The sequence below is a fragment of the Barbus barbus genome, assembly GCF_936440315.1.
Source record: "Barbus barbus genome assembly, chromosome: 3".
NCBI lineage: Eukaryota > Metazoa > Chordata > Actinopteri > Cypriniformes > Cyprinidae > Barbus > Barbus barbus.
In genome coordinates, this window is record NC_136731.1 from 32,879,047 (window position 1) to 32,898,980 (window position 19,934).

Genomic DNA, 19,934 nt, shown 5'->3' on the forward strand with positions numbered 1-19,934 from the left:
ACAAACGTGCAAAATTTGAATGATATGAATAAATATAAATATGTCAGTTATGATGGATAATGTATAGGCTAGTTATGGAAGTTTTAATTGTTCAGGCTGAAGAAAAAGTGGGAAAAAGCTGTTTTTGTGCCTGGCTGTACTGGTGGTCAATAGTCTGTAGCACGGACCAGAAGGCAACAGTTGGAACAGTAACAACAGTACAGCTCGGTGGCAAGTTGGCGAAGGAAATACAACCTCCGCTGAGAGATGGTTGTACCCAGGAACCTGAATTACTGCACTGTTGTTGCAGTGCTGTCCATGATGGCGAGTGGTGGAGAGGAAAGGGGTTTCTCCTGAAGTCCACGATCATCTGTACTGTTTTGAGCGTATTGAGCTCCAGGTTGTTGCGACTGCACCAGACAGCCAGCTCTTTAACCTCCTGTCTGTAAGCAGACTTGTCTGGATATTACATATGTAGGCTATATTACATATGGTAATGCATATACAGTCATAGCCAAAAATATTGACACCCTTGGTAAACATGATCAAAGAAGGCTGTGAAAATTAATCTGCATTGTTAATCCTTTTGATCTTTTATTTTAAAAATTGACAAAAATCTAACCTTTCATTTAGTGCTGTCAAACGATTAATCGCGATTAACCACATCCAAAACAAAAGTTTTTGTTTACATAATGTATTTGTGTGTACTGTTTATATTTATTATGTATATATAAATACACATACATGCATTTATATATTTAAGAAAAATGTTACGTTCATATATTAAATATATTTATATATGATATAAATTATATGAATATAAATATATACACGTAAATATTTTCAAAATATATGCTGTATGTTTGTGTATTTATTTATACATAATAAATATAAACAGTACACACACATATATTATGTAAACAAAAACTTTTATTTTGGATGCGATTAATCGTGATTAATCATTTAACAGCACTACTTTCACTGGATAATAAGAATTTAAAATGGGGGAAAATATCATTATGAAATAAATGTTTTTCTCAAATACACATTGGCCACAATTAACGGCACCCTTTTATTCGGTACTATTTGAAACCTCCATTTGCCAGTTTAACAGCTCTAAATTTTCTCCTATAATGCCCGATGAGGTTAGAGAACACCTGACAAGAGATCAGAGACCATTCCTTCATCCAGAATCACTCCAGACCCTTTAGATTCCAGCTTCTTCTCTTCAGTTCACCTCACTCATTTTCTATAGGGTTCAGGTCAGAGCACTGGAATGGCCATGGCAGAAGCTTGGTTTTGTGCTCAGTGACCCATTTTTGTGTTGTTTTTGAGGTTTGTGTTTGGATTATCGTACGGTTGGAAGATCCAAACATGGCCCATTATAAGATTTCTAACAGAGTCAGTCACTTATTGATTTTTTATCTGTTGGTATTTGATAGAATCCATGAGTCTAAACAAGATGTCCAGGACTGCCAGCAGAAATATAGGCCCACAACATCAAAAATACAGCAGTATATTTCATTGTCTGAGTTTCATTGAGCTAGGATCGAATTTATCTTGAAACCCTCCCAAACAACATGTGGTGATGTAAGGGCTTTTTGACAATTTTTTTAAAGGTTTTCTGACCCCAAGACTCAACTATTTTCTGCAATTCTCCAGCTGTGGTCCTTGAAGAGTCTTTAGTCACTCAAACTCTCCTTCTCACCGTGCATTAGGGCGATATAGACACACGTCCTCTTCCAGGCAGTTTTGTAACATTTTCTGTTGATTGGAAATTCTTAATTATTGCCCTGATGGTGGAAATGGGAATTTTCACTGCTCTAGCTCTTTTCTTAAAGCCACTTCACTAATTTGTGAAGCTCAATTATCTTTTTCTGCACATCAGAAATATATTCTTTGGTTTTTCTCATTGTGATGGCTGATTAAGGGAATTTGGGCTTTGTTTTCCCTCCTGTTTATATTTCTGTGAAACAGGAAGCCATGGCTGGATAATTGCATGTTCATAATCACCCTGGTGTGCTCAAAATTGTGAATATGAATGGGAATATACTTCAGAGATATTTTACTCTATCTATATGCAACTCTTTAGAGAAACAAAGGAAAAGGTGAATTAGTTACTAACTACCATATTTCCAATACTCGCAGAACTGGATTTTAATATTAGGCAATGCAATAATTATGTTGTATAATATTTAACAGACTTTAATTGCATTAACGTTTAACAGTTCTTAATCAACCGCAGCCACATATCTTTGTGTTCAGATATGACTACAGCCCAAGACTGGCTGCCTACTGAAGCTAAGCGGGGTTGAGTCTGGTCAGTACCTGGATGGGAGGCCTCCTGGGAAAACTAGATTGCTGCTGGAAGAGGTGTTAGTGAGGCCAGCAGGGGGTGCTCTCCCTGTGGTCTGTGTAGGTCCTAATGCCCCAGTATAGTGATGGGGAGACTATACTGTTTAAAAGAAGCACTGTCCTTTGGATGATTCATAAAACTGAGGTCCTGATTCTTTTTCTATGGTCACTAAAAATCTCATGGCACTTAAATAGTAGGGGTGTATCCCCGGTGTCCTGGCCTCCACTGGCCCTCGTCAATCATGGACTCATCCCCATCCACTGAATTGGCTCTATCACTCTCTCTCCTCTCCAGGTGGATGCTGCACACTGGTGGTGGTTAAGGAGAGACCCCTCATATGATTTTAAATTGCTTTGGGTGTACAGCACTACACAATAAAGTACTATATAAATCCCTCATTCATTCATTTATTAAAAACAGTGCATAATTTATAGGATTAAAATTTACTTATCTACAAATGAACATATCCTTATAAAAGCACTCACCGCTTCAAATAAGTGTTAAATTGGTGTACTTTAAGCCCAGTAAGAACAACTTTAAGATTTTATGCAGTCAAAATAAGACACGATAAATGGTAAAAGAGTAATGTATCTAACAGGTTTTTTTTAATGTAAACTGCAATCTTAAACGAATAATGTACATTATGCAGAAGAATCACTTGGGGGGCGGGGGGGGATCTTTCATGATAAGTTTAGTAAAATCTGTATAGACAATTGAAGTATTAAACCTTTCAATGCAGCTGTTTAGACAGTCCTTGTTTTGTCCTCAGCTGATTTCAAGGAAACATTCACCCTCAAGCTATACATATTTTTACATTTCTAACAATTGACTGTCATTGATGTTTAGTCTACCTAATCTCTCTAGTATGAAGAAGAACGGTCTCACTAGCTACACTTGAAATATTATACACTCTAAGAAAATGTCTGTGAAAATGTGGCCCATAGTATGGTGTTAATATGAAGGAATTTTTAGTTTTTATAAAGATTTTTAACCGTATTTTGAATTACACATTGCATTATGTTTTGTGAAGTAAAGTGACATGTGGCCAAGTATGGTGACCCATACTCGGAATTTGTGCTCTGTATTTAACCAATCCAAGTGCACACACACGGTAGTGGGGAAGTCGTGGCCTAATGGTTAGAGAATTGGACTCGTAATCGAAAGGTTGCGGGTTCGAGTCCCCGGCCGGCAGGGATTGTAGGTGGGGGGAGTGAATGTCCAGCGCTCTCTCCACCCTCAATACCACGACTGAGGTGCCCTTGAGCAAGACACCGAACCCCCAACTGCTCCCCGGGCACCGCAGCATAAATGGCTGCCCACTGCTCCGGGGGGGGGGGTGTGTGTGTGTGTGTGTGTGTGTGTGTGTGTGTGTGTGTGTGTGTGTGTGTGTGTGTGTGTGCATTTGTTCACTACTCACTGTTGTGTGTGTGCACTTGGATGGGTTAAACGCAGAGCACCAATTTCGAGTATGAAGACACACCATGAACACACACCCGGAGCAGCCAATGCTGTGGCGCCTGGGGAGCAGTTGGGGGTTTGGTGCCTTGTTCAAGGGTCTCACCTGGTATTGAAGGTGGAGAGAGTGCTGGACATCCACTCCCCCCACAGACAATTCCTGCCGGAGACTCAAACCCGCGACCTTCAGGTTACAAGTCCGACTCTATCCATTAGGCCACAACTGCCCCCATGACTGTTTTATGGTTAAACTGAAAATGTACTGATCATTTCTTGCAAGGACATTTGTTTTTTTCTTACAGTGTATGATACCTGAGGTAGTTATACTGCAAATTTGATTTGTTTTAAATATGCACATTTGTGTATTTGTTTGTATTTATGTAAAATCACCATCTACTGCATAATAACTTATAATAGTAAGGTGGGTAACTAACATCTGTACTACATAAGGTTTAGTTTATAACTCACAGTAATCAAGGGCAATAATAGGGCAAGCTTTTAGCTAACAAATCGTATGTACACCTACAATTGAGAGAAATAAATAATTCACAAATGATGTTGAACTCTGCTCATAGAGCTTTAAGCTGAAAACTGATGGTTTGATTAAGAAAAGAGGCAAGTGTCTTCATTTGGAAGGGCAAATTTGAAAGTTTATCTCTCATGTGACCTTCAAAATCACTACAGTTTTCTTCAGTACAAATAAAATCCAAAACGCATGCATTTATCTCAACCATTCATATACACACTGTAGTACCTCTTCCATTCTTCTGCCAACTCAATTATATTATGTGAAGATTTGATGGGATAAAACAAATTCTCTAGCTGAGTATTACATTGTCAGATAACTTCGGCGGTTTATAATTGAAGTAAAAAACAAAACAAAAACGTCATCAAACATAAGTCTGTCCCATGTATATACATATTCACTGTCCTATGAGATTGAACCGAGAAAAATATCCTCCATTCCATTGTTATCTCAAAATCTGAAAGAGTGCCACATGTCTGAGTAGCGCCTCTACAAATGAATGCTGTCGGACACAGTGACAAGAATCAGGTTGCACTTGCAATCCTAGTTTTAAAGAAAATCTGACGGGGAACGTTAAATCTCTGTTCTCAGTTCTTTCATTCATTCTTTCACACTCTAAACCCCAATAGTAATAAATGTGTAATCTAGCTGATTATTTCAAATGTGCACCCTTCTTAGAGAGGAAGAAAGAATACCTATGTAGTGTACTTAAAAGTATATACATGTTGAACATAATGTGTAAGAAAGTGTGTGCCATGTTTATCTCTCCCTTTCGAGTGTATACTTAAGAATGCCTTCGGTATACCTTATATCATACCACATTTCTATATTCGTACATATTTATAGCAAGACAAGAAAGAGAGACAGGAAGGAGGGTTGAGTACTCAAGTTTACATGATGTCAACACATAGGGGGAACAGAGCAATATAACAAAGGACTGTCACTCAATAGCCATGGTGGGCCCAAACACGTGCAGGGGAGGAGATTTTGCAAACTTGTTCGACCAGATGGAAAGAAATGAACAGTCTTTGTCCAATCATGTTGAGGAATGCATTGAGGCAAACTCTCTGTCCTCTTTTTCCTCCTCGTCCATCTTGCGGCCGTGCTTTCTGAAATACTTGTACCTCTGGACATAGAGCTTGACCAGGTTACTCACTTTAACTGGGTTTATCTCACCTGTTCGGCTGTGACAAATCTGTGAGGTAAAGAGAGATTTAGTCATGATCTAAATATTTATTATTAGCACTGTGTTGTGTGCTGCAAATCAAGGCTATCTTGAAGTTATATTTATTTACCTTGTGCACAGCTTTCCTTAAGATATCCTTGTATTCGTCTTTGTTGATGTCTTTACGCTGGTAGTATGGCTTGATGGCCAATTTGACTTCCTCTACTGCCCTCTCCTGGGTGTGGAGCTTCTTCAGATACTAACCAAAAGTAATTGATTAAGATTTAGTTAATTAATTGCAAACCCCCCAAAAAAATAATAATTTGTCATATTGTAACACTGAAAGCAAGAAAAATATTATCAAGTGAGATCTTTTGTCCTTAAATTAATGTTTTTAAATGAATGTTTCACCCATCCTGCTGTCAATAGAACTGAACTTAGAATTAAAAACCATAATCTTTGCATTTACATTGCAACTGGACTTTAAAGTGATTCAAATTCAAAGCAACTTAAATTGTTCAATCGATTTACTTCTGCACTAAGCTATACCGCTTTTTTCTTTTTGTAGACCTAATTACAGAAATATAGAAATATATAGATTGAAAGGAATTCTATGCTTGTCTACAAGACCTGTTTTTGGCTGAAACAAAGAGAGAACCATGTTAAATGAAGTGCTGATACCTTGTCAGGGTCTTTACTTTCGTTATCCCAGCCCGTTTCACTGACCCCTGTTGGCCCTGTCATTCCCACTGGCAATGGAGGCGGTGGTGTTTGAGCACAGCCTCCACCCATTGCGAGTCCAGGGTGCAAGTGTGAAGGAGGAGTTTTAGTGCAGCCAACCAATGGGACAGAGCTGTGGAGAATAAACTGGGCAGGAGTGGGTCCTGGAGGTGGAGCATGTGATGGAGGTGGAGGAACTTGTGATGAGACAGATGAGGATGATGAAGGAGGGTGTGGCTGTGACTGGTTCTGATTGGCCTGAGAGAGAATCTGTGTAAAATGAAAGGGGAGAATCTAATTTTATTACACTTTTAAGTAAGTTACTTACTTAAAAGTAAAACAATCAGCTAGACGTAAGGCCTTTGGTAGAGCTGTTTTAAAACAGGATACAGAATTATTCTGGAATCATTGTGCATTTTTAAGACAAAACAACATTATATAAAATAATAAATGTGCAGTCACTACAGACTTTAAAGCATGCAAATTGTTTTCAGACACTGCAAAGAACAAGATGACGTCACACAATCAATTACTCTACTTATGTAATACTGCAATCATGCAGTTTTAAAGTTTGCTTTCTTTTAATTACGTATCGATCTTCTATAAGCCACGTCTTCACATGGTATGAATTTGATGGTCAGAATTCACAAAACTTGAATTTTGGAAACTTCTTCACATGAACTTCCATTTCCGGTCTTCTGAATTTGTATTAACACGAATGGAAGTCAATGGAACGAGAAGTGTAATGTGACCACCCCTTAATAATATCACAGATTTTACCTGACTTGTGGCCTGGATGAACTCTTGTGCTTTGGCTCTGCTGGCTAAATTAGCCTCCTCCATTTTGAAAAGGAGAGCTGTCACTAAAGGGATTTAACAGAAAAACATTATGACTTCTGATTCCACTATATATTCAAAATGCATGTCAAAAGGGAACTGCCTAAAAAGTCATACATTAAACACTTACATGCTAAAACACCTCCAGCAGTGCAGTCCACTCCGGTTTGTAGACTCCAGGGTAACGGAGCCGATGGGGGGGGAGGTGGAGGTGGGGGTGGCTTGTTAACTGAAGATGAGGACACTGAAGAAGAGGAGGATGAAGAAGGGTCATTTGCCAGAGGAGCACTGGAATGAGAGATGGAGGCCGACACCGAAGCTGTTGAAGTAGAGCATGGTGGTGAGCCCTTCTGATCATCTGGTGGGAGAAGTTTAGCACTGGAAGTGGACTGAGAGATGGTATCGCCCCTGATCTGCGATGACAGCAGAGCGGGAGGGCTGGCAGGGGACTTTGAGGGTGTGAGAGACAAGGCTTTGGACTGACCAGGGCCCTCCTCCGAGAGAAATGAAGGCTCTGGTGTCTTGCAGCTACTATCAACAGTTTGAGAGTCTGGGGATGACTCTCTAGTATCTCGAGATGGAGGCAAAGATAACGGGGATGTGTGTGGTGGTGAAGAGGATGGAGGAAGAATACTTGCTGACGAGGAAGTGGAGGATGATGAAGAGGAGGAGGGAGTGGGACCAGGAAGAGCTGAAGGAGGACTGGATGGCTTGGATCCAACCCCCACCAAAGGCTGCATTTCTGTTGCTACTCCCGGCCAACCACCACCAACCGTGTTACAGTTACTATTAACACCTTTAGAATCACTTCCATCCACACTTATCCCTTTCTCTCTGGGCTTCTTTCCAGGCCTCCTTCTACGCTTTGCTGCCAGTGAGGAAGTAGGGGAAGAGGCAGATGAAGACGTGGATGTAGCAGAGCTTGGCTTGGCCTTCTTCGACTTAAGTCCACTCGGATTTGTTGATGACGGAGGCCCGAGTATGTTGCATTGTTTCCCAGTTTTGCTTGGGTCTTTGCCTCTCCCTGGAAGTGCCAGTGTCTCTGAGCAGGGCTTAAGAAATGGTGATCGGCTCTCATTGTCTCTGCGGAAAACCACAGCAATAGACCCACCAACAACTGAGGGCCCTGAAGCTCCACTTACAACACCACCAGGTCCAAGAAGATCAAGGCCCAGCTTCCCAGAGTTCCCAGTTGTGCTACTAACACCTTCACGCACTAGAACAGAGACTTTAGATTGGAGCTTACCCTTTCTGCTACCACCACTGAGCTTCTTGGACCTGCCAGAACGCCCGGCATCCTTCTTCCCTATTTTTTCCTTACCAGTTTTCCGTCCTCGTTTAGCAGTGGATGAAGACTCTGTGGGCTGAAGGGAGGTGGTGTTGCCTGAGGATGCAGAAAGAGGTGGTGAGAGAGATGACATAAGGTTTTTACTTTTGGCTTTTGGTCTATGAGAAGAAGAGGAAGAGGTGGATTCAGACTGACCAACTGTCTTGCTAGATCTGGATTTCTTCTTCAGATGATGCCGGCTAATTTTGGGTGCTCCAGATTTAATTTTAGGACTGGGTAGAGGGGGCTCAGGAGGAGGAGGAAGTAGTGGTGAGTCCTCCAGTGAAGGGTAGTCTGAATCTAGTGCTTCCCCATCTAAGGAGAGCATGTCTATCTCAGGACGATCCGAGAGACGGTCTGATTCATATCCTTGATAACAAGGAGGTGTAAGGGAAGTGGGTCGAGATCTGCTCCTGTGCTCCTCGTCCTTTCTTTCCTCATCATCTGATCGTCTCCTTCGTTTCTTCTTCCTCTTGCAATGTTTGTCTGAGCTCTGGGATCGGCTGCGGGAGCGCTGTGGTGAACCTGGTACTGTGGTGGTCGTTGTAGTGGTGGTAACAGTGATGGTACGTTTGATCGCAAAAAGATCAGAGCCATTGAGATCCTGAATGGACGGGGGTACGACAGGTCTAATATCTCTTCTCCTGTCCCTGTCTCGATCTCTTTCTCTAACCATCTCCTTCTCTTTGTCTCTCCTGTCACTGCTTCCTCTGCTCCTCTTTGTGCTGCCTCTCTCTCGGCTGCTTGACCTCCTGATATCTTCATCCCTATCTCTCCTTCGTTCATCTCTTCTTCTGGAGTCTCTGTCCCGCTCTCTATCCCTGTCATCTCGCCACCGGTCCCTATCCCTGTCTCTTTCATGGTTCCTTTCTCGCTCTCTCTCCCTATCTTTATCTCGGTCTCTGTCTTTGTGGCAATCCTCAGAGTGGCTGGACCAGGATCTCTGACTGTGTGCGTGTCGTGACGCGTTCTGGGAGTGGGAGCGGGAGGAATGTTCTGGAGTGCTCCTGCGTCTCTTTTTCCTCTTGTGACTATTACTTCGACTACTTCTCCCCCTATCCCTATCCTTGTCTTTGTTCTCTTTTACACTGCTTTTTTCACAGTCCCTCTCTTTGCTTTCTCTTTTACCTTCACCTGACTCCTTTTCATCTTTCCTTTTTTTCCTCTTTTCCTTATCTCCTCTTCCCTCTTTCCGCTTGCGTCTATCCCTGTCCTTTGAACTCTTGGAGGATTTGCGACTCCTCCCTTTATCAGTAGACAGAGATGGAGAATTGGGAAAGGAAGGAGAGGGCAAAGGCAAAACAGGGACAGGCGGCGGTGATATGGATGCAGAAGAAGGGCATGATCTGAACCTCTCTTTCCTCCTACTTGTCAGTTTTCGTCTTAAATCTCCAACACCCACAGAAGCCACTGGTTCCCTCTCCCATTCTTCATCAGCATGGACAGATACAAACCCGTCACCCTCTAACACCCGTAAGATCCTCTCATGTTTTGGGACACCGGCTTGAAGATAAGAGGGACTGCTTGAAGATGGAAGCAACACTTCCCTCCTTCTCTCAATCACTCGTTCCCTTCCTCTTTCATTGGCACCCACTATCTCTCCTTCTTCTATCTCAGAGTGCTCAGAGTCTGTTCCCCGTTCTCTTTGATTTTTTCCCTGTTCCCTTATTCTATCTTTGAGGGATCGTTTGCTGTTGATTTCTAAAGGTACATTATTGAACATCGAAGATGGAGCATCAATTTCTGTTGAATCTGGAGGACCACCCTCTGTGCTAGCAGGTGTCCCCATTTCCAATGCTCTATCAGCTTTCACAACATTCCCTTCACTATTAATGCTGCTTCCTCCTTCATTCTCCTCATCCATACATCTTTTCTCCTCCTCTGTTTCAGAGGTTGGAGAACCTGTCGGTTCAAACGGATCATACTTATCAACCTCTTCCTCCTCGTCCTCAGTGGACGCCCGATCTCTCTCCCCCTCGCCTTCTGTTGGGTGAAAGGGGTCGTACATGTCATTCTCTAAACTCTCCCTCTGTCCATCATTGCATGGATGTGTGAATGATGAAGATGGATGGAGTGAGGGATTAGAAGAAGAAGGTGGCATAGGCATCGATGATGGCACCAAAGATGACGAAGTGGATGACACAAAGTCTCCAGTTCCTTTACTGACCCTGCTGTCTCCAGCATGGCTTCTGTCCTCATCCTCACGGTAGTTTGTACCCATTCCACCAGGAGATGACGACGAGGGGGAGGAGGAGGGGGAAGAGGGAGCAGACGAAGGAGATGATGGTGAGTTGGAGGGTGATGAGGGGCTTTTAGCCATCTGAATGACCCCATCAGAGTTTTTGAGCAAAGTGGCCGGTTGCATCTGTCCCGAGGCTTGAATTACATTTGAGTAACATCCAGGAAAAGAGCCTGAAGGCAAAAAACTGTCTATAGAAACACTCTTTTTCCTTAAAGATGGTGGGAAGTTAAAATTTACATTTAAGAAGGATCCTATGAAAGACAATGGGAAAAAAAAAGGTATTAGTTTGTTCACACAGTACTATTTACATTATCTTAGGCAAGCTATGGTCTTGAACCTACCTGGCTTCTGGTAACCAAGATTTGGGGTAACAGATGTTAACAAAGCAAGAGATGCACCATTCTCTACTTTCACTTCTGCTGTTAGCTCCACATCAAAGTCACTAAAGGAGAAGAAAAATTAGTTTAAAGTTTATCAGTAACACTGTTTAACACAAAACAGGCCTCAACAATAAACCTATTTTCCGGCTGACCAGGTAGTATTTCAGAGTTTTACTTGCACTGTTGACATTTTCACTGTCCCTGAGACAAAAATTTCGCAAAAGTTTATTAAACCTTTTTTAGTGCTAATGTTAAAGTGCCAAAACAAAATACATATTTATAAATATTAAAATTATAACAAATTCAGAACAAATATAATCTGATTATTCTCCCATACAAACAGAATATGCACCAATGAAATACACCATGAAGTATGACAACAATGAAATGGCAAAGGTTTTTTTGACTGAACTTTGTTTGATTTGATGTAATTTTTCACACTCAATCACGTCCCTGAATCTCTGAAGCTAAACCCATCTGTCACAGGACAGATCATAGTCTACTTATAGTTAACTAGACGGCCATTGGCACTAGACCACTAGAATCAGAGTCCTTTGATCAATCTGACTTTTGTTGCAGCCTGGAATTAATTAGTTTCTGGCAATATTGATGGCTTGATTGTACAGACACTATTGGAAGAGAGCTAAACTGAGCTGGACGATAACATCACTGAATCAAAAATTAACCGACTTTAATGGAAAAATGTAATGTTTACTATTGTCCTCCTGCATTATTGACCCACTATTTTCCTGTTTAAAAAGCGGTTTCCTGTTTTAAAGCTGCTTTGACTTTTTTAACGTTAGTTAGTTAGCACTTTTAGTTAGTTAGCACCTTTTTAGTTAGTTCGTTAGCACTTTTTTAACGTTAGTGTGTAGTTAGCATTTTGATGTTGGAGAAAAAATATATATAACTAAAGTAATACAATGAAAATATATTAAAATCTTCTTATCTTTTCAGTGCAAACACAGTGCAAACAAAATATCTCAAAATGTAATTAAAAACCCTACTGGGAACATAGGTTACATTTTGACTGAGTTTGATGAAAATAAATACAGCTGAAGTAATGCAATTAATGCAACAAATGTTGCTTTATTGTAAAGTGTTATTCTAACAGTAATATTCAAAATCACATTATTATTTCTCTCTCAGATTGTTTTCTGATTTCAGACTCAGATAGCCAAAGAAAAAAGCATTAAATATAAATCTTGCTCTCTCAAGTGCTTCATAATAGCGGTCAGCAGTGCAGAAGAAACATTCCCTTCATATTACTGATACTAAAATTAATATAGCAAAACTCTTGCATAATTCAATTAATTGATTGTATGAAATAAAAGTGCATATATTACGTGACCAAAACTTCGCTGGTTCTAGCGTGTCACACATGCACATTTGCGCTTACTGTATCACATCTGTATGTGCGTTGATCAGTTGTAAATAAAAGTTCAAATTAAATCTGAATTTATGAATGATGCACTCACCTGTCGATCTCTTAATTCTCTGAAAAGATGAGCAAGCAACAAATGCTTAAAAGGGTTTGATGTGTTGCCTCCTGTGGCAACACATAATTAATAGCAACGCTTGCATACAAGTGCAGTAAGGTCAGTTCGTTCACCTTCATCATCTGTTTTGTATGCACAGTAATGCCATATTTCACTTCTACTGTTCTCTTTATTTATTAATTTCAGGTGCGTTGATAGAGTTTCATCTGTTTGATCCATCGCATCGTTCTGTTGTCACATTTACCGCTTGCGCAGCAATTTGGGAAGCACTGCCACCTACAGGTGCACTTTGCAACAGCAGTGTATGAAATACCAAATTGAGCAAAATTATGATATCATACCCTTTGAAATATAATATATATCAATATTTTTCCAGTACTGGTATACCACACATCCCTACTTCCCGGGTTCATTACGTCACAAACCCAGATAAACCCCGCCCCTGGGAACATGTAACGAAGGGGGCGAGGCCATGTTGTGCTGCTTTAGAGAAAAGGAAGAGAAAACTACAGGTGCACATAAAAATCTATACATATATAAAATCTCGATTCTGTCTTCTAACGATTCTAATGGATTCACAAGTTTCAAAATCAATGTTCTAAAGTAGCAGTTCTCAATCCTGCTCCTTGCGTCGCCCTGCTCTGCATCTCTCTCGCTCTCATTCAGATCACCAGCTCAGCTCAAACAATGAACTGTTCCATTTACACACTTATTTTCAACTTGGCTATGAGAATCATTATACATGGACGTGCAGTTGCCATTCTGTATTAAAGCTTTAATAAGGATAAAACCGTATATTAAAAGCTAGCAAAACCAGTAGCATTTACAAATAACAGTGTAACTAAAAGTATGAGACAACAACAACAAAAAAACCATATCATTAAAAACTGTGCTTGCACAGGTTCTGCATGATCCTCTTCACTAATATTCTCTGGGTCTCAATCAGGCTCAAATTGATAAGAAATATAGACAATGCCATTGTTTACAATACAACCGGAGCACATGCCGCTGAGCTGAGGGTCGGGACATTTAGACGCGCACTAGTGGCAGTTTAGCCAATTACAACACACTAGGCCAGCTAACCAATCAGAGCCCATCGCGTTTTAAAAGCAGAAAATGATCAGAACGCTGATAAAAGAAGGGACAGAGCAATGTAGAATAAAGATAAATTATGTGAAAAATAATTATTATTATTTTATTTTTTTTAAACAAAGCATTAACATGTTAGACTGCACCCCATAAATACAATCAAGTAGGGCTGCACGATCATACATCAAAGTGAAATTGCGATTAGGCAGAAGCTGCTATTTTCGTGCGTATCTTTCAGTGAAGCACGGTTCTGTGATCAGTAGTAAATCGTTCGCGGAAACTCCAAATACCCCCCGAAGAAGAAATCCACGAAATGCCAATCGCTGCAGCTGAATAAACAGAAGATTTAACTGCTTTCATTGATTCAATGTGACTAATACACTCACGACTACGACAATATATGGTTTATCTAAATTCTTCTAATTATAATAAAGTACATTTATAATGCAATGCCTTTATCACTCCTTAGAATACTATGGAATATGTTGCGTGCCATATTCTGTGTAAGAAGCCACATTATCTAACAGGAGGATTTATTTCAAACACTTGACTGATGTTATGGATGCGAGTTTGGATTAAAAACATGCTATTAAATGTGGTATTTTCACATGCTTTCAGAGCAGCATTTACTACACAGAGCAGTAGTTCACAGATTTGACTGTGATTGGCTACAATGTTCACCGAACATTGTAGCCAATCACAGTCAAATCTGTAGAGTGTGTGAACACAATGACCAATCAAAATTAAAATGTGTACTACACTTTTCCTTTATAGGCCAGCACATTTCAACGACAACTAAACACCGCTTCAACAACCAATCAACAAGTACATCACTGAGACAAAACACTCACATAAATAAGTCAAATTTAGGTGCTATCATGCTCAATTTTGAACTGTATGTGCTGAAATAATCTCTTACCAGTCCAGGTACTGAGGTTGTGAGCTGAGCTGAGGCACAAGAAACACAGGCTCAGAGGAAGTAACAACAGCAGCCCCCTGCAAGAGCGTTACAAAAATGAAATGATTCAAGGGTCACCGATTTCAAACTGGGTAAATTACAGACAGACAAAGCATGTAACAGGACTGAACTTAATAACTTACAATTATGCAAATTGCCTAAATAATTTTACCAGTTCACTAGGCTCATCCTCGGAGGTCTCTCTGTTTCCTTGGAAACATCTTAAGCCAACTGTCCTTCTGTCTGCTTTAGACTCCACTTCCTCCTCTTCATCAGGACACTGTTCAGATTGTGACTACAAGAAGACAAGACAGAAGACATTAAGCATATTCAGCAGAGAGTGCTGTGCATGCTGAATCTTAATCTCATTGTCAACAGTATATATACATGATCACAGTGACTATCCAACCTGCTCCTACACTAACAAGATGATATGACACTTACCTTGCCTGGCACAATTTCTCCTTTGTCCTTTTCAGCCTGTCCATCTGTTCCCATCTACACACAGCAGACACCACTGTGGTTAATAAATACCCTAGATCTGAAACATCACATCTGAGCCATCATAAAGCTTCACCCGTTATGATAACCATAACTAGCTGAGAGATGGGAGAAAACTACTTCTGCATTGAATCTCTGTCTTTAACTTGAAGGGCGCTCAGGGGAACTTGATTACTCGAGTAAACTGATGAGAAAGCTTGATCTGTATTGACATTCAACGCTGTGTCTTCGAGTCTTGACCCTGTGACAGCTCTGATCGTGTGCAGTGAATGAGACTGATGTAAGTTGATGCTAGAGACGATGCTATCTTGTGCTCCACTGCAGTGTTTGCCCATGTACTCACTTGTTAACTGTCATTTAATAGCCACCAATACTATACGTATTATTCTGAATGCACTGAGTATCACTAGCTAAATTTCTCATCTGTGCTTCATTTTAAGCAACCTTCTCGCACCAGCAGCAATAATTTATAGCCTACAATTTGCCGTCCACAGGGGCTAGCTGGCTAGCTAAGTTAGACAAGCTATGAGAGCCGTTTACCTTTATAGTGCAGAGATGAGCCGGCTGATGAATCCCAAAACTGATGAGCTGCTAAAACCCGCCACAGTGTTTTTGTTCACTTTAAAACGACATGCAGAGGCACGAAACATTTTTCTTTAAGGAGCACAATAACAGGTCCATCCCATCCGATTCCGCCATTTGCTTCCCCTTCTGTGAAACTGCCGGCATGGGCTTATGGGAAATGATGTTTTTCATCAAAGACTACTTCTGTGGCGACGATGCAATACAGAGGCGAATGGAAATTTCTGTTATTAATATATATATAAATTTAGTGCTGTCAAACGATTAATCGCATCCAAAATAAAAGTTTTTGTTTACAAAATATATGCATGTTAAATATATATATTTAAATATATAAGCATAACATATTTTTCTTAAATATATACATGCATGTACTGTATTTATATATACTTAATAAATATACACAGTACACACTTAGCCTATTAATTATGTAAACAAAAACTTTTATTTTGGATGCGATTAATCGTTTGACAGCACTAATATATTTATATATATATATATATATATATATATATATATATATATATATATATATATATATATATATATATATACCAGAAAGTAGAAAATCTAGAAAATAATTTAGGGTTAAATGTTCACATTACATTAACATTTGTATTAATTAATAAATGTCCTGTAGTCGATTATTGATGGTCTAATATGGTGATTGTTTGAGCCTGATAATTTATTTGAAATAGTGCTATTTAGAACTATTATTAGTTTAATAATACAGTACTTGATTTTAAAATTGGTCTTTAAACTATGGTTAATTTTTAATACAAGTCTTAAACGTTCACATTATTACGTTCACAAACTATCTTGAAAACATTTAGCTATTTGTCTTTGTTTGTCATACAGTTTTGCATTGTTTTCTATAATACTTTTCAGTAATGCTTTCATTTTTATGCACTTTTATTTTTTATGAATCATGTTGCATTAAAGGTAGGCCTACACATTTTTTTCATTTTTATCAGTTCATGCATTCCCCGGGAATCAAACCCATCTCCTTAGTACCATGCTTTCACTGTTTGAGCTAAAGTAATATAATAATAATTAAATATGCCTACAATTAATATCCTAACATCCTACCCTTTGTATAGTGCAACACAAACAAAAACAGTCAGATTTATTTTTTAATATATGCAAACGTTTTAATCATAAACATGCCCATTGTGTAACATTTCAAGTCATCCTTCATTCACTGCTGTTCATAATTAATATCATCCAAAGAGGCCTAGCATATCCCAGACCTGCAGTACTTAAATAATGCAAGTTATTACTCAGGTTAAGTGCATGCAGCAGGCTCTCTATGTGTTACAGTAATTCTCCAGGTCGTAATAGTCACAGTAGAAATGACAGCACTGCTCTACAATGCCTCTCTTTGCTACAGTGTTTCTGGCAGTGCCTCTGTCTCCTCTCTGAGCAGCCGGTCCAGTCTGCCGCAGGAAGGGGGTGCTGTTCCTCATCATGGCGCCTGTTGAAAGACGGGATTCAAAAGTAGTCTAGACAGGCGTAGCATGCATACCAATATTAAATTCATTAATTTAATTAAACAAACAGTTTTCCATTTTCTACACAACGCATACAGACGGAAAGACCTGAATGAACGTCCAATAAATATCACATGCTACTCTGTTACACTCATAAAGAGATGAGGAGACCAGGGATGGTTGGCTAGAGGATTAATTGGATACTGTCACAAAAATGTTAACACCTGAAAGGCTACCCTTTTGATATCAAAATCTTTTCTTTTTTTTTTCACGAGTAGTCTAATGGCTTAATAATATCATAAATCTATCCTATTCATTTTGGACTTAAAAGGGATAGGCCTAGTTCACCCACAAATGAACATTGTCTTAATGTACTCAACCTCTTGTCATTCCAAGCCAGTATGACTTTCTGTCTTCTATATAACATGTTTTGAGAAATGTCTAATTTCTCATTTAAATAACAACAGAACAATAGAAGAAATGGACAGATTGTGCATCAAAACTGTGTAGTTGACAACATTATTCTATAATTTTCTTTTGTGCTGCACTGAAGTTAGAAAGTCATATAGGTTTGCTACAACAGTAAGTAGATGATGATCAAATTTAATGGCATATTTTGGTGTATGGGGGGGTTATACAGTTGGGAAAAAAAATATTTGATCCCCTGCTGATTTTGTACGTTTGCCCACTGACAAAGAAATGATCTGTCTATAATTTTATTATTTGAACAGTGAGAATAACAACAAAAAAATCCAGAAAAACTAATTTAAAAAAAGTCATAAATTGATTTGCATTTTAATGAGTCAAATAAGTATTTGAACCCTTTGCAAAACATGATTTAGTATTTGATGGCAAAACCCTTGTTGGGAATAACAGAGGTCAGACGTTTCTTGTAGTTGGCCACCAGGTTTGCACACATCTCAGGAGGGATTTTGTCCCACTCCTCTTTGCAGATCCTCTCCAAGTCATTAAGGTTTCGAGGCTGACGTTTAGCAACTCGAACCTTCAGCTCCCTCCACAGATTTTCTATGGGATTAAGGTCTGGAGACTGGCTAGGCCACTCTAATGTGCTTCTTCTTGAGTCACTCCTTTGTTGCCTTGGCCGTGTGTTTTGGGACATTGTCATGCTGGAAAAACCCACAACCCATTTTCAATGCCCTGCATGGCAGGTTTTAATGCCCTGACGGTACATGACCCCATCCATCGTCCCTTTGATGCGTTGCAGTTGTCCTGTCCCCTTAGCAGAAAAACACCCCCAAAGCATAATGTTTCCACCTTATGTTTGATGGTGGGGAAGGTGTTCTTGGGGTCATAGGCAGCATTCCTCCTCCTCCAAACACGGCGAGTTGATGGCAAAGAGCCGGATTTTGGTCTCATCTGACCACAACACTTTCACCCAGTTCCCCTCTGAATCATTGGCAAACTTCATACGGGCCTGTACATGTGCTTTCTTGAGCAGGGGTACCTCGGTGAATGATTTCAGTCCTTCACCGAGAGAGATTGTTAGTTATTTTGCATTTCTTTCATTTACGAATAATCGCACCAACTGTTGTCACCTTCTCACCAAGGTGCTTGGCGATGGTGTTGTAGCCCATTCCAGCCTTGTGTAGGTCTACAATCTGGTCCCTGACATCCTTGGACAGCTCTATAGTCTTGGCCATGGTGGAGAGTTTGGAATCTGATTGATTGATTGCTTCTTTGGACGGGTGTCTTTTATACAGATAACAAAATGAGATTAGGAGCACTCCCTTTAAGAGAGTGCTCCTAATCTCAGCTCCTTACCTGTAAAAGACACCTGGGAGCCAGAAATCTTGCTGATTGATAGGGGATCAAATGCTTATTTGACTCATTAAAATGCAAATCAATTTATAACTTTTTGAAATGTGTTTTTCAGGATTTGTTGTTGTTGTTGTTGTTATTCTGTCTCTCACTGTTCAGATAAACCTACCATTAAAATTATAGACTGATCATTTCTTTGTCAGTGGGCAAACGTACAAAATTAGCAGGGGATTAAATAAAATTTAATCCAAAATAACCCAATGTAGATGATAAAATAAATGGTATATTTATATGTAAAAATTTAAATTTTTAGTTCGATTTTATCATTTATTTTTCTTCTCTCTTGAATTATATAACCTCTTAACCTCTCAAAAACACACATAGATATATATATAAAAAAAGTGTGATAGGCCTACTGAACGTTTCTTTTTTTACCCAATAACTTTAGTTTGCATCGATTGGGTTATCTTAATACTTGTTACGGAAAACAATTTCGACAAAAACAAGGACAAACAGTACGCTATCTCTTACTGTAAAGTTGACGGAATGCATCGCACAGAAATGCATGTGTAACCCGACTCACGGAAAGTGTGTTCTCTGACACGCCTGCCAGGCTGGTAGAAGAGGCCCTTTTCACCACAGACGAGCAGCAGCGCTTCCACGAGATGAATCCCGCACAGCCTTCGATTCCCAAACGCGCCGCTATGGGTCACCAGAGAGCCGGCACACAGCGACAGCAGGAGCAATCCAGATCTCTGCATTCTGTATAGGAGAAAACTTAACAGATCATGAAACACAAAATAGCAACTCTTTGCTGTCTGGTCAGGATGATTGTGCCCCGTCAAGAGTGAAAGTGTCGTCCAGCCCAGTAGTGCTGGGGTTTATTGTCTCTTTCTCTCTCTGTGTGTGTGTCTCTTTGTGGTAATGGACTCTGCGTTTTATGAGGGTCCATCAGTGAGCTGAACAACTAGCCTCAATTAATCACCTTCAATCAGTACAAATAATTACCCCTATCAGCTCACCCCAGTCATCCCAGCCTTTCTCTTCCT

General features: G+C 39.8%; 2 protein-coding genes across 3 annotated transcripts; both read right to left on the minus strand.

Moving 5' to 3' along the window:
* Positions 1 to 4,416: 4,416 nt before the first annotated feature.
* LOC306851421 (uncharacterized protein) lies at positions 4,417 to 15,768 on the minus strand. 2 transcript variants are annotated; one of them, XM_079387629.1, is made up of 11 exons: positions 15,575 to 15,768; positions 14,978 to 15,031; positions 14,706 to 14,828; positions 14,495 to 14,571; positions 10,949 to 11,049; positions 8,522 to 10,858; positions 7,169 to 8,422; positions 6,982 to 7,064; positions 6,163 to 6,471; positions 5,612 to 5,740; positions 4,417 to 5,511 (listed from the first exon to the last, which is right to left on the minus strand). In XM_079387629.1, exons 2-11 carry the CDS (start codon positions 15,029 to 15,031, stop codon positions 5,353 to 5,355), a joined length of 4,626 nt encoding a protein of 1,541 aa, XP_079243755.1. In that variant the 5' UTR covers positions 15,575 to 15,768; the 3' UTR covers positions 4,417 to 5,352. The 2 variants fall into 2 exon arrangements, with proteins under 2 accessions (XP_079243755.1, XP_079243754.1); XM_079387628.1 differs by having other exon boundaries at positions 7,169 to 10,858.
* Positions 15,769 to 16,923: 1,155 nt separating this feature from the next.
* On the minus strand, positions 16,924 to 19,646 carry LOC306858757 (insulin; the record flags this gene model as incomplete). Its single annotated transcript, XM_079399464.1, has 2 exons — positions 16,924 to 17,090; positions 19,469 to 19,646. 2 exons carry the CDS (start codon positions 19,644 to 19,646, stop codon positions 16,924 to 16,926), a joined length of 345 nt encoding a protein of 114 aa, XP_079255590.1.
* Positions 19,647 to 19,934: the final 288 nt, after the last annotated feature.

Coding starts and splice junctions, on each gene's coding strand:
- LOC306851421 (XM_079387628.1), bottom strand. CDS start 15,031: ATGGGAACAGATGGACAGGCTGAAAAGGACAAAGGAGAAATTGTGCCA. Junction 14,829..14,977: donor GAGAAATTGTGCCAGGCAAG/GTAAGTGTCATA, acceptor GTCTTCTTGTAG/TCACAATCTGAACAGTGTCC. Junction 10,859..10,948: donor TCTTGGTTACCAGAAGCCAG/GTAGGTTCAAGA, acceptor TGTCTTTCATAG/GATCCTTCTTAAATGTAAAT.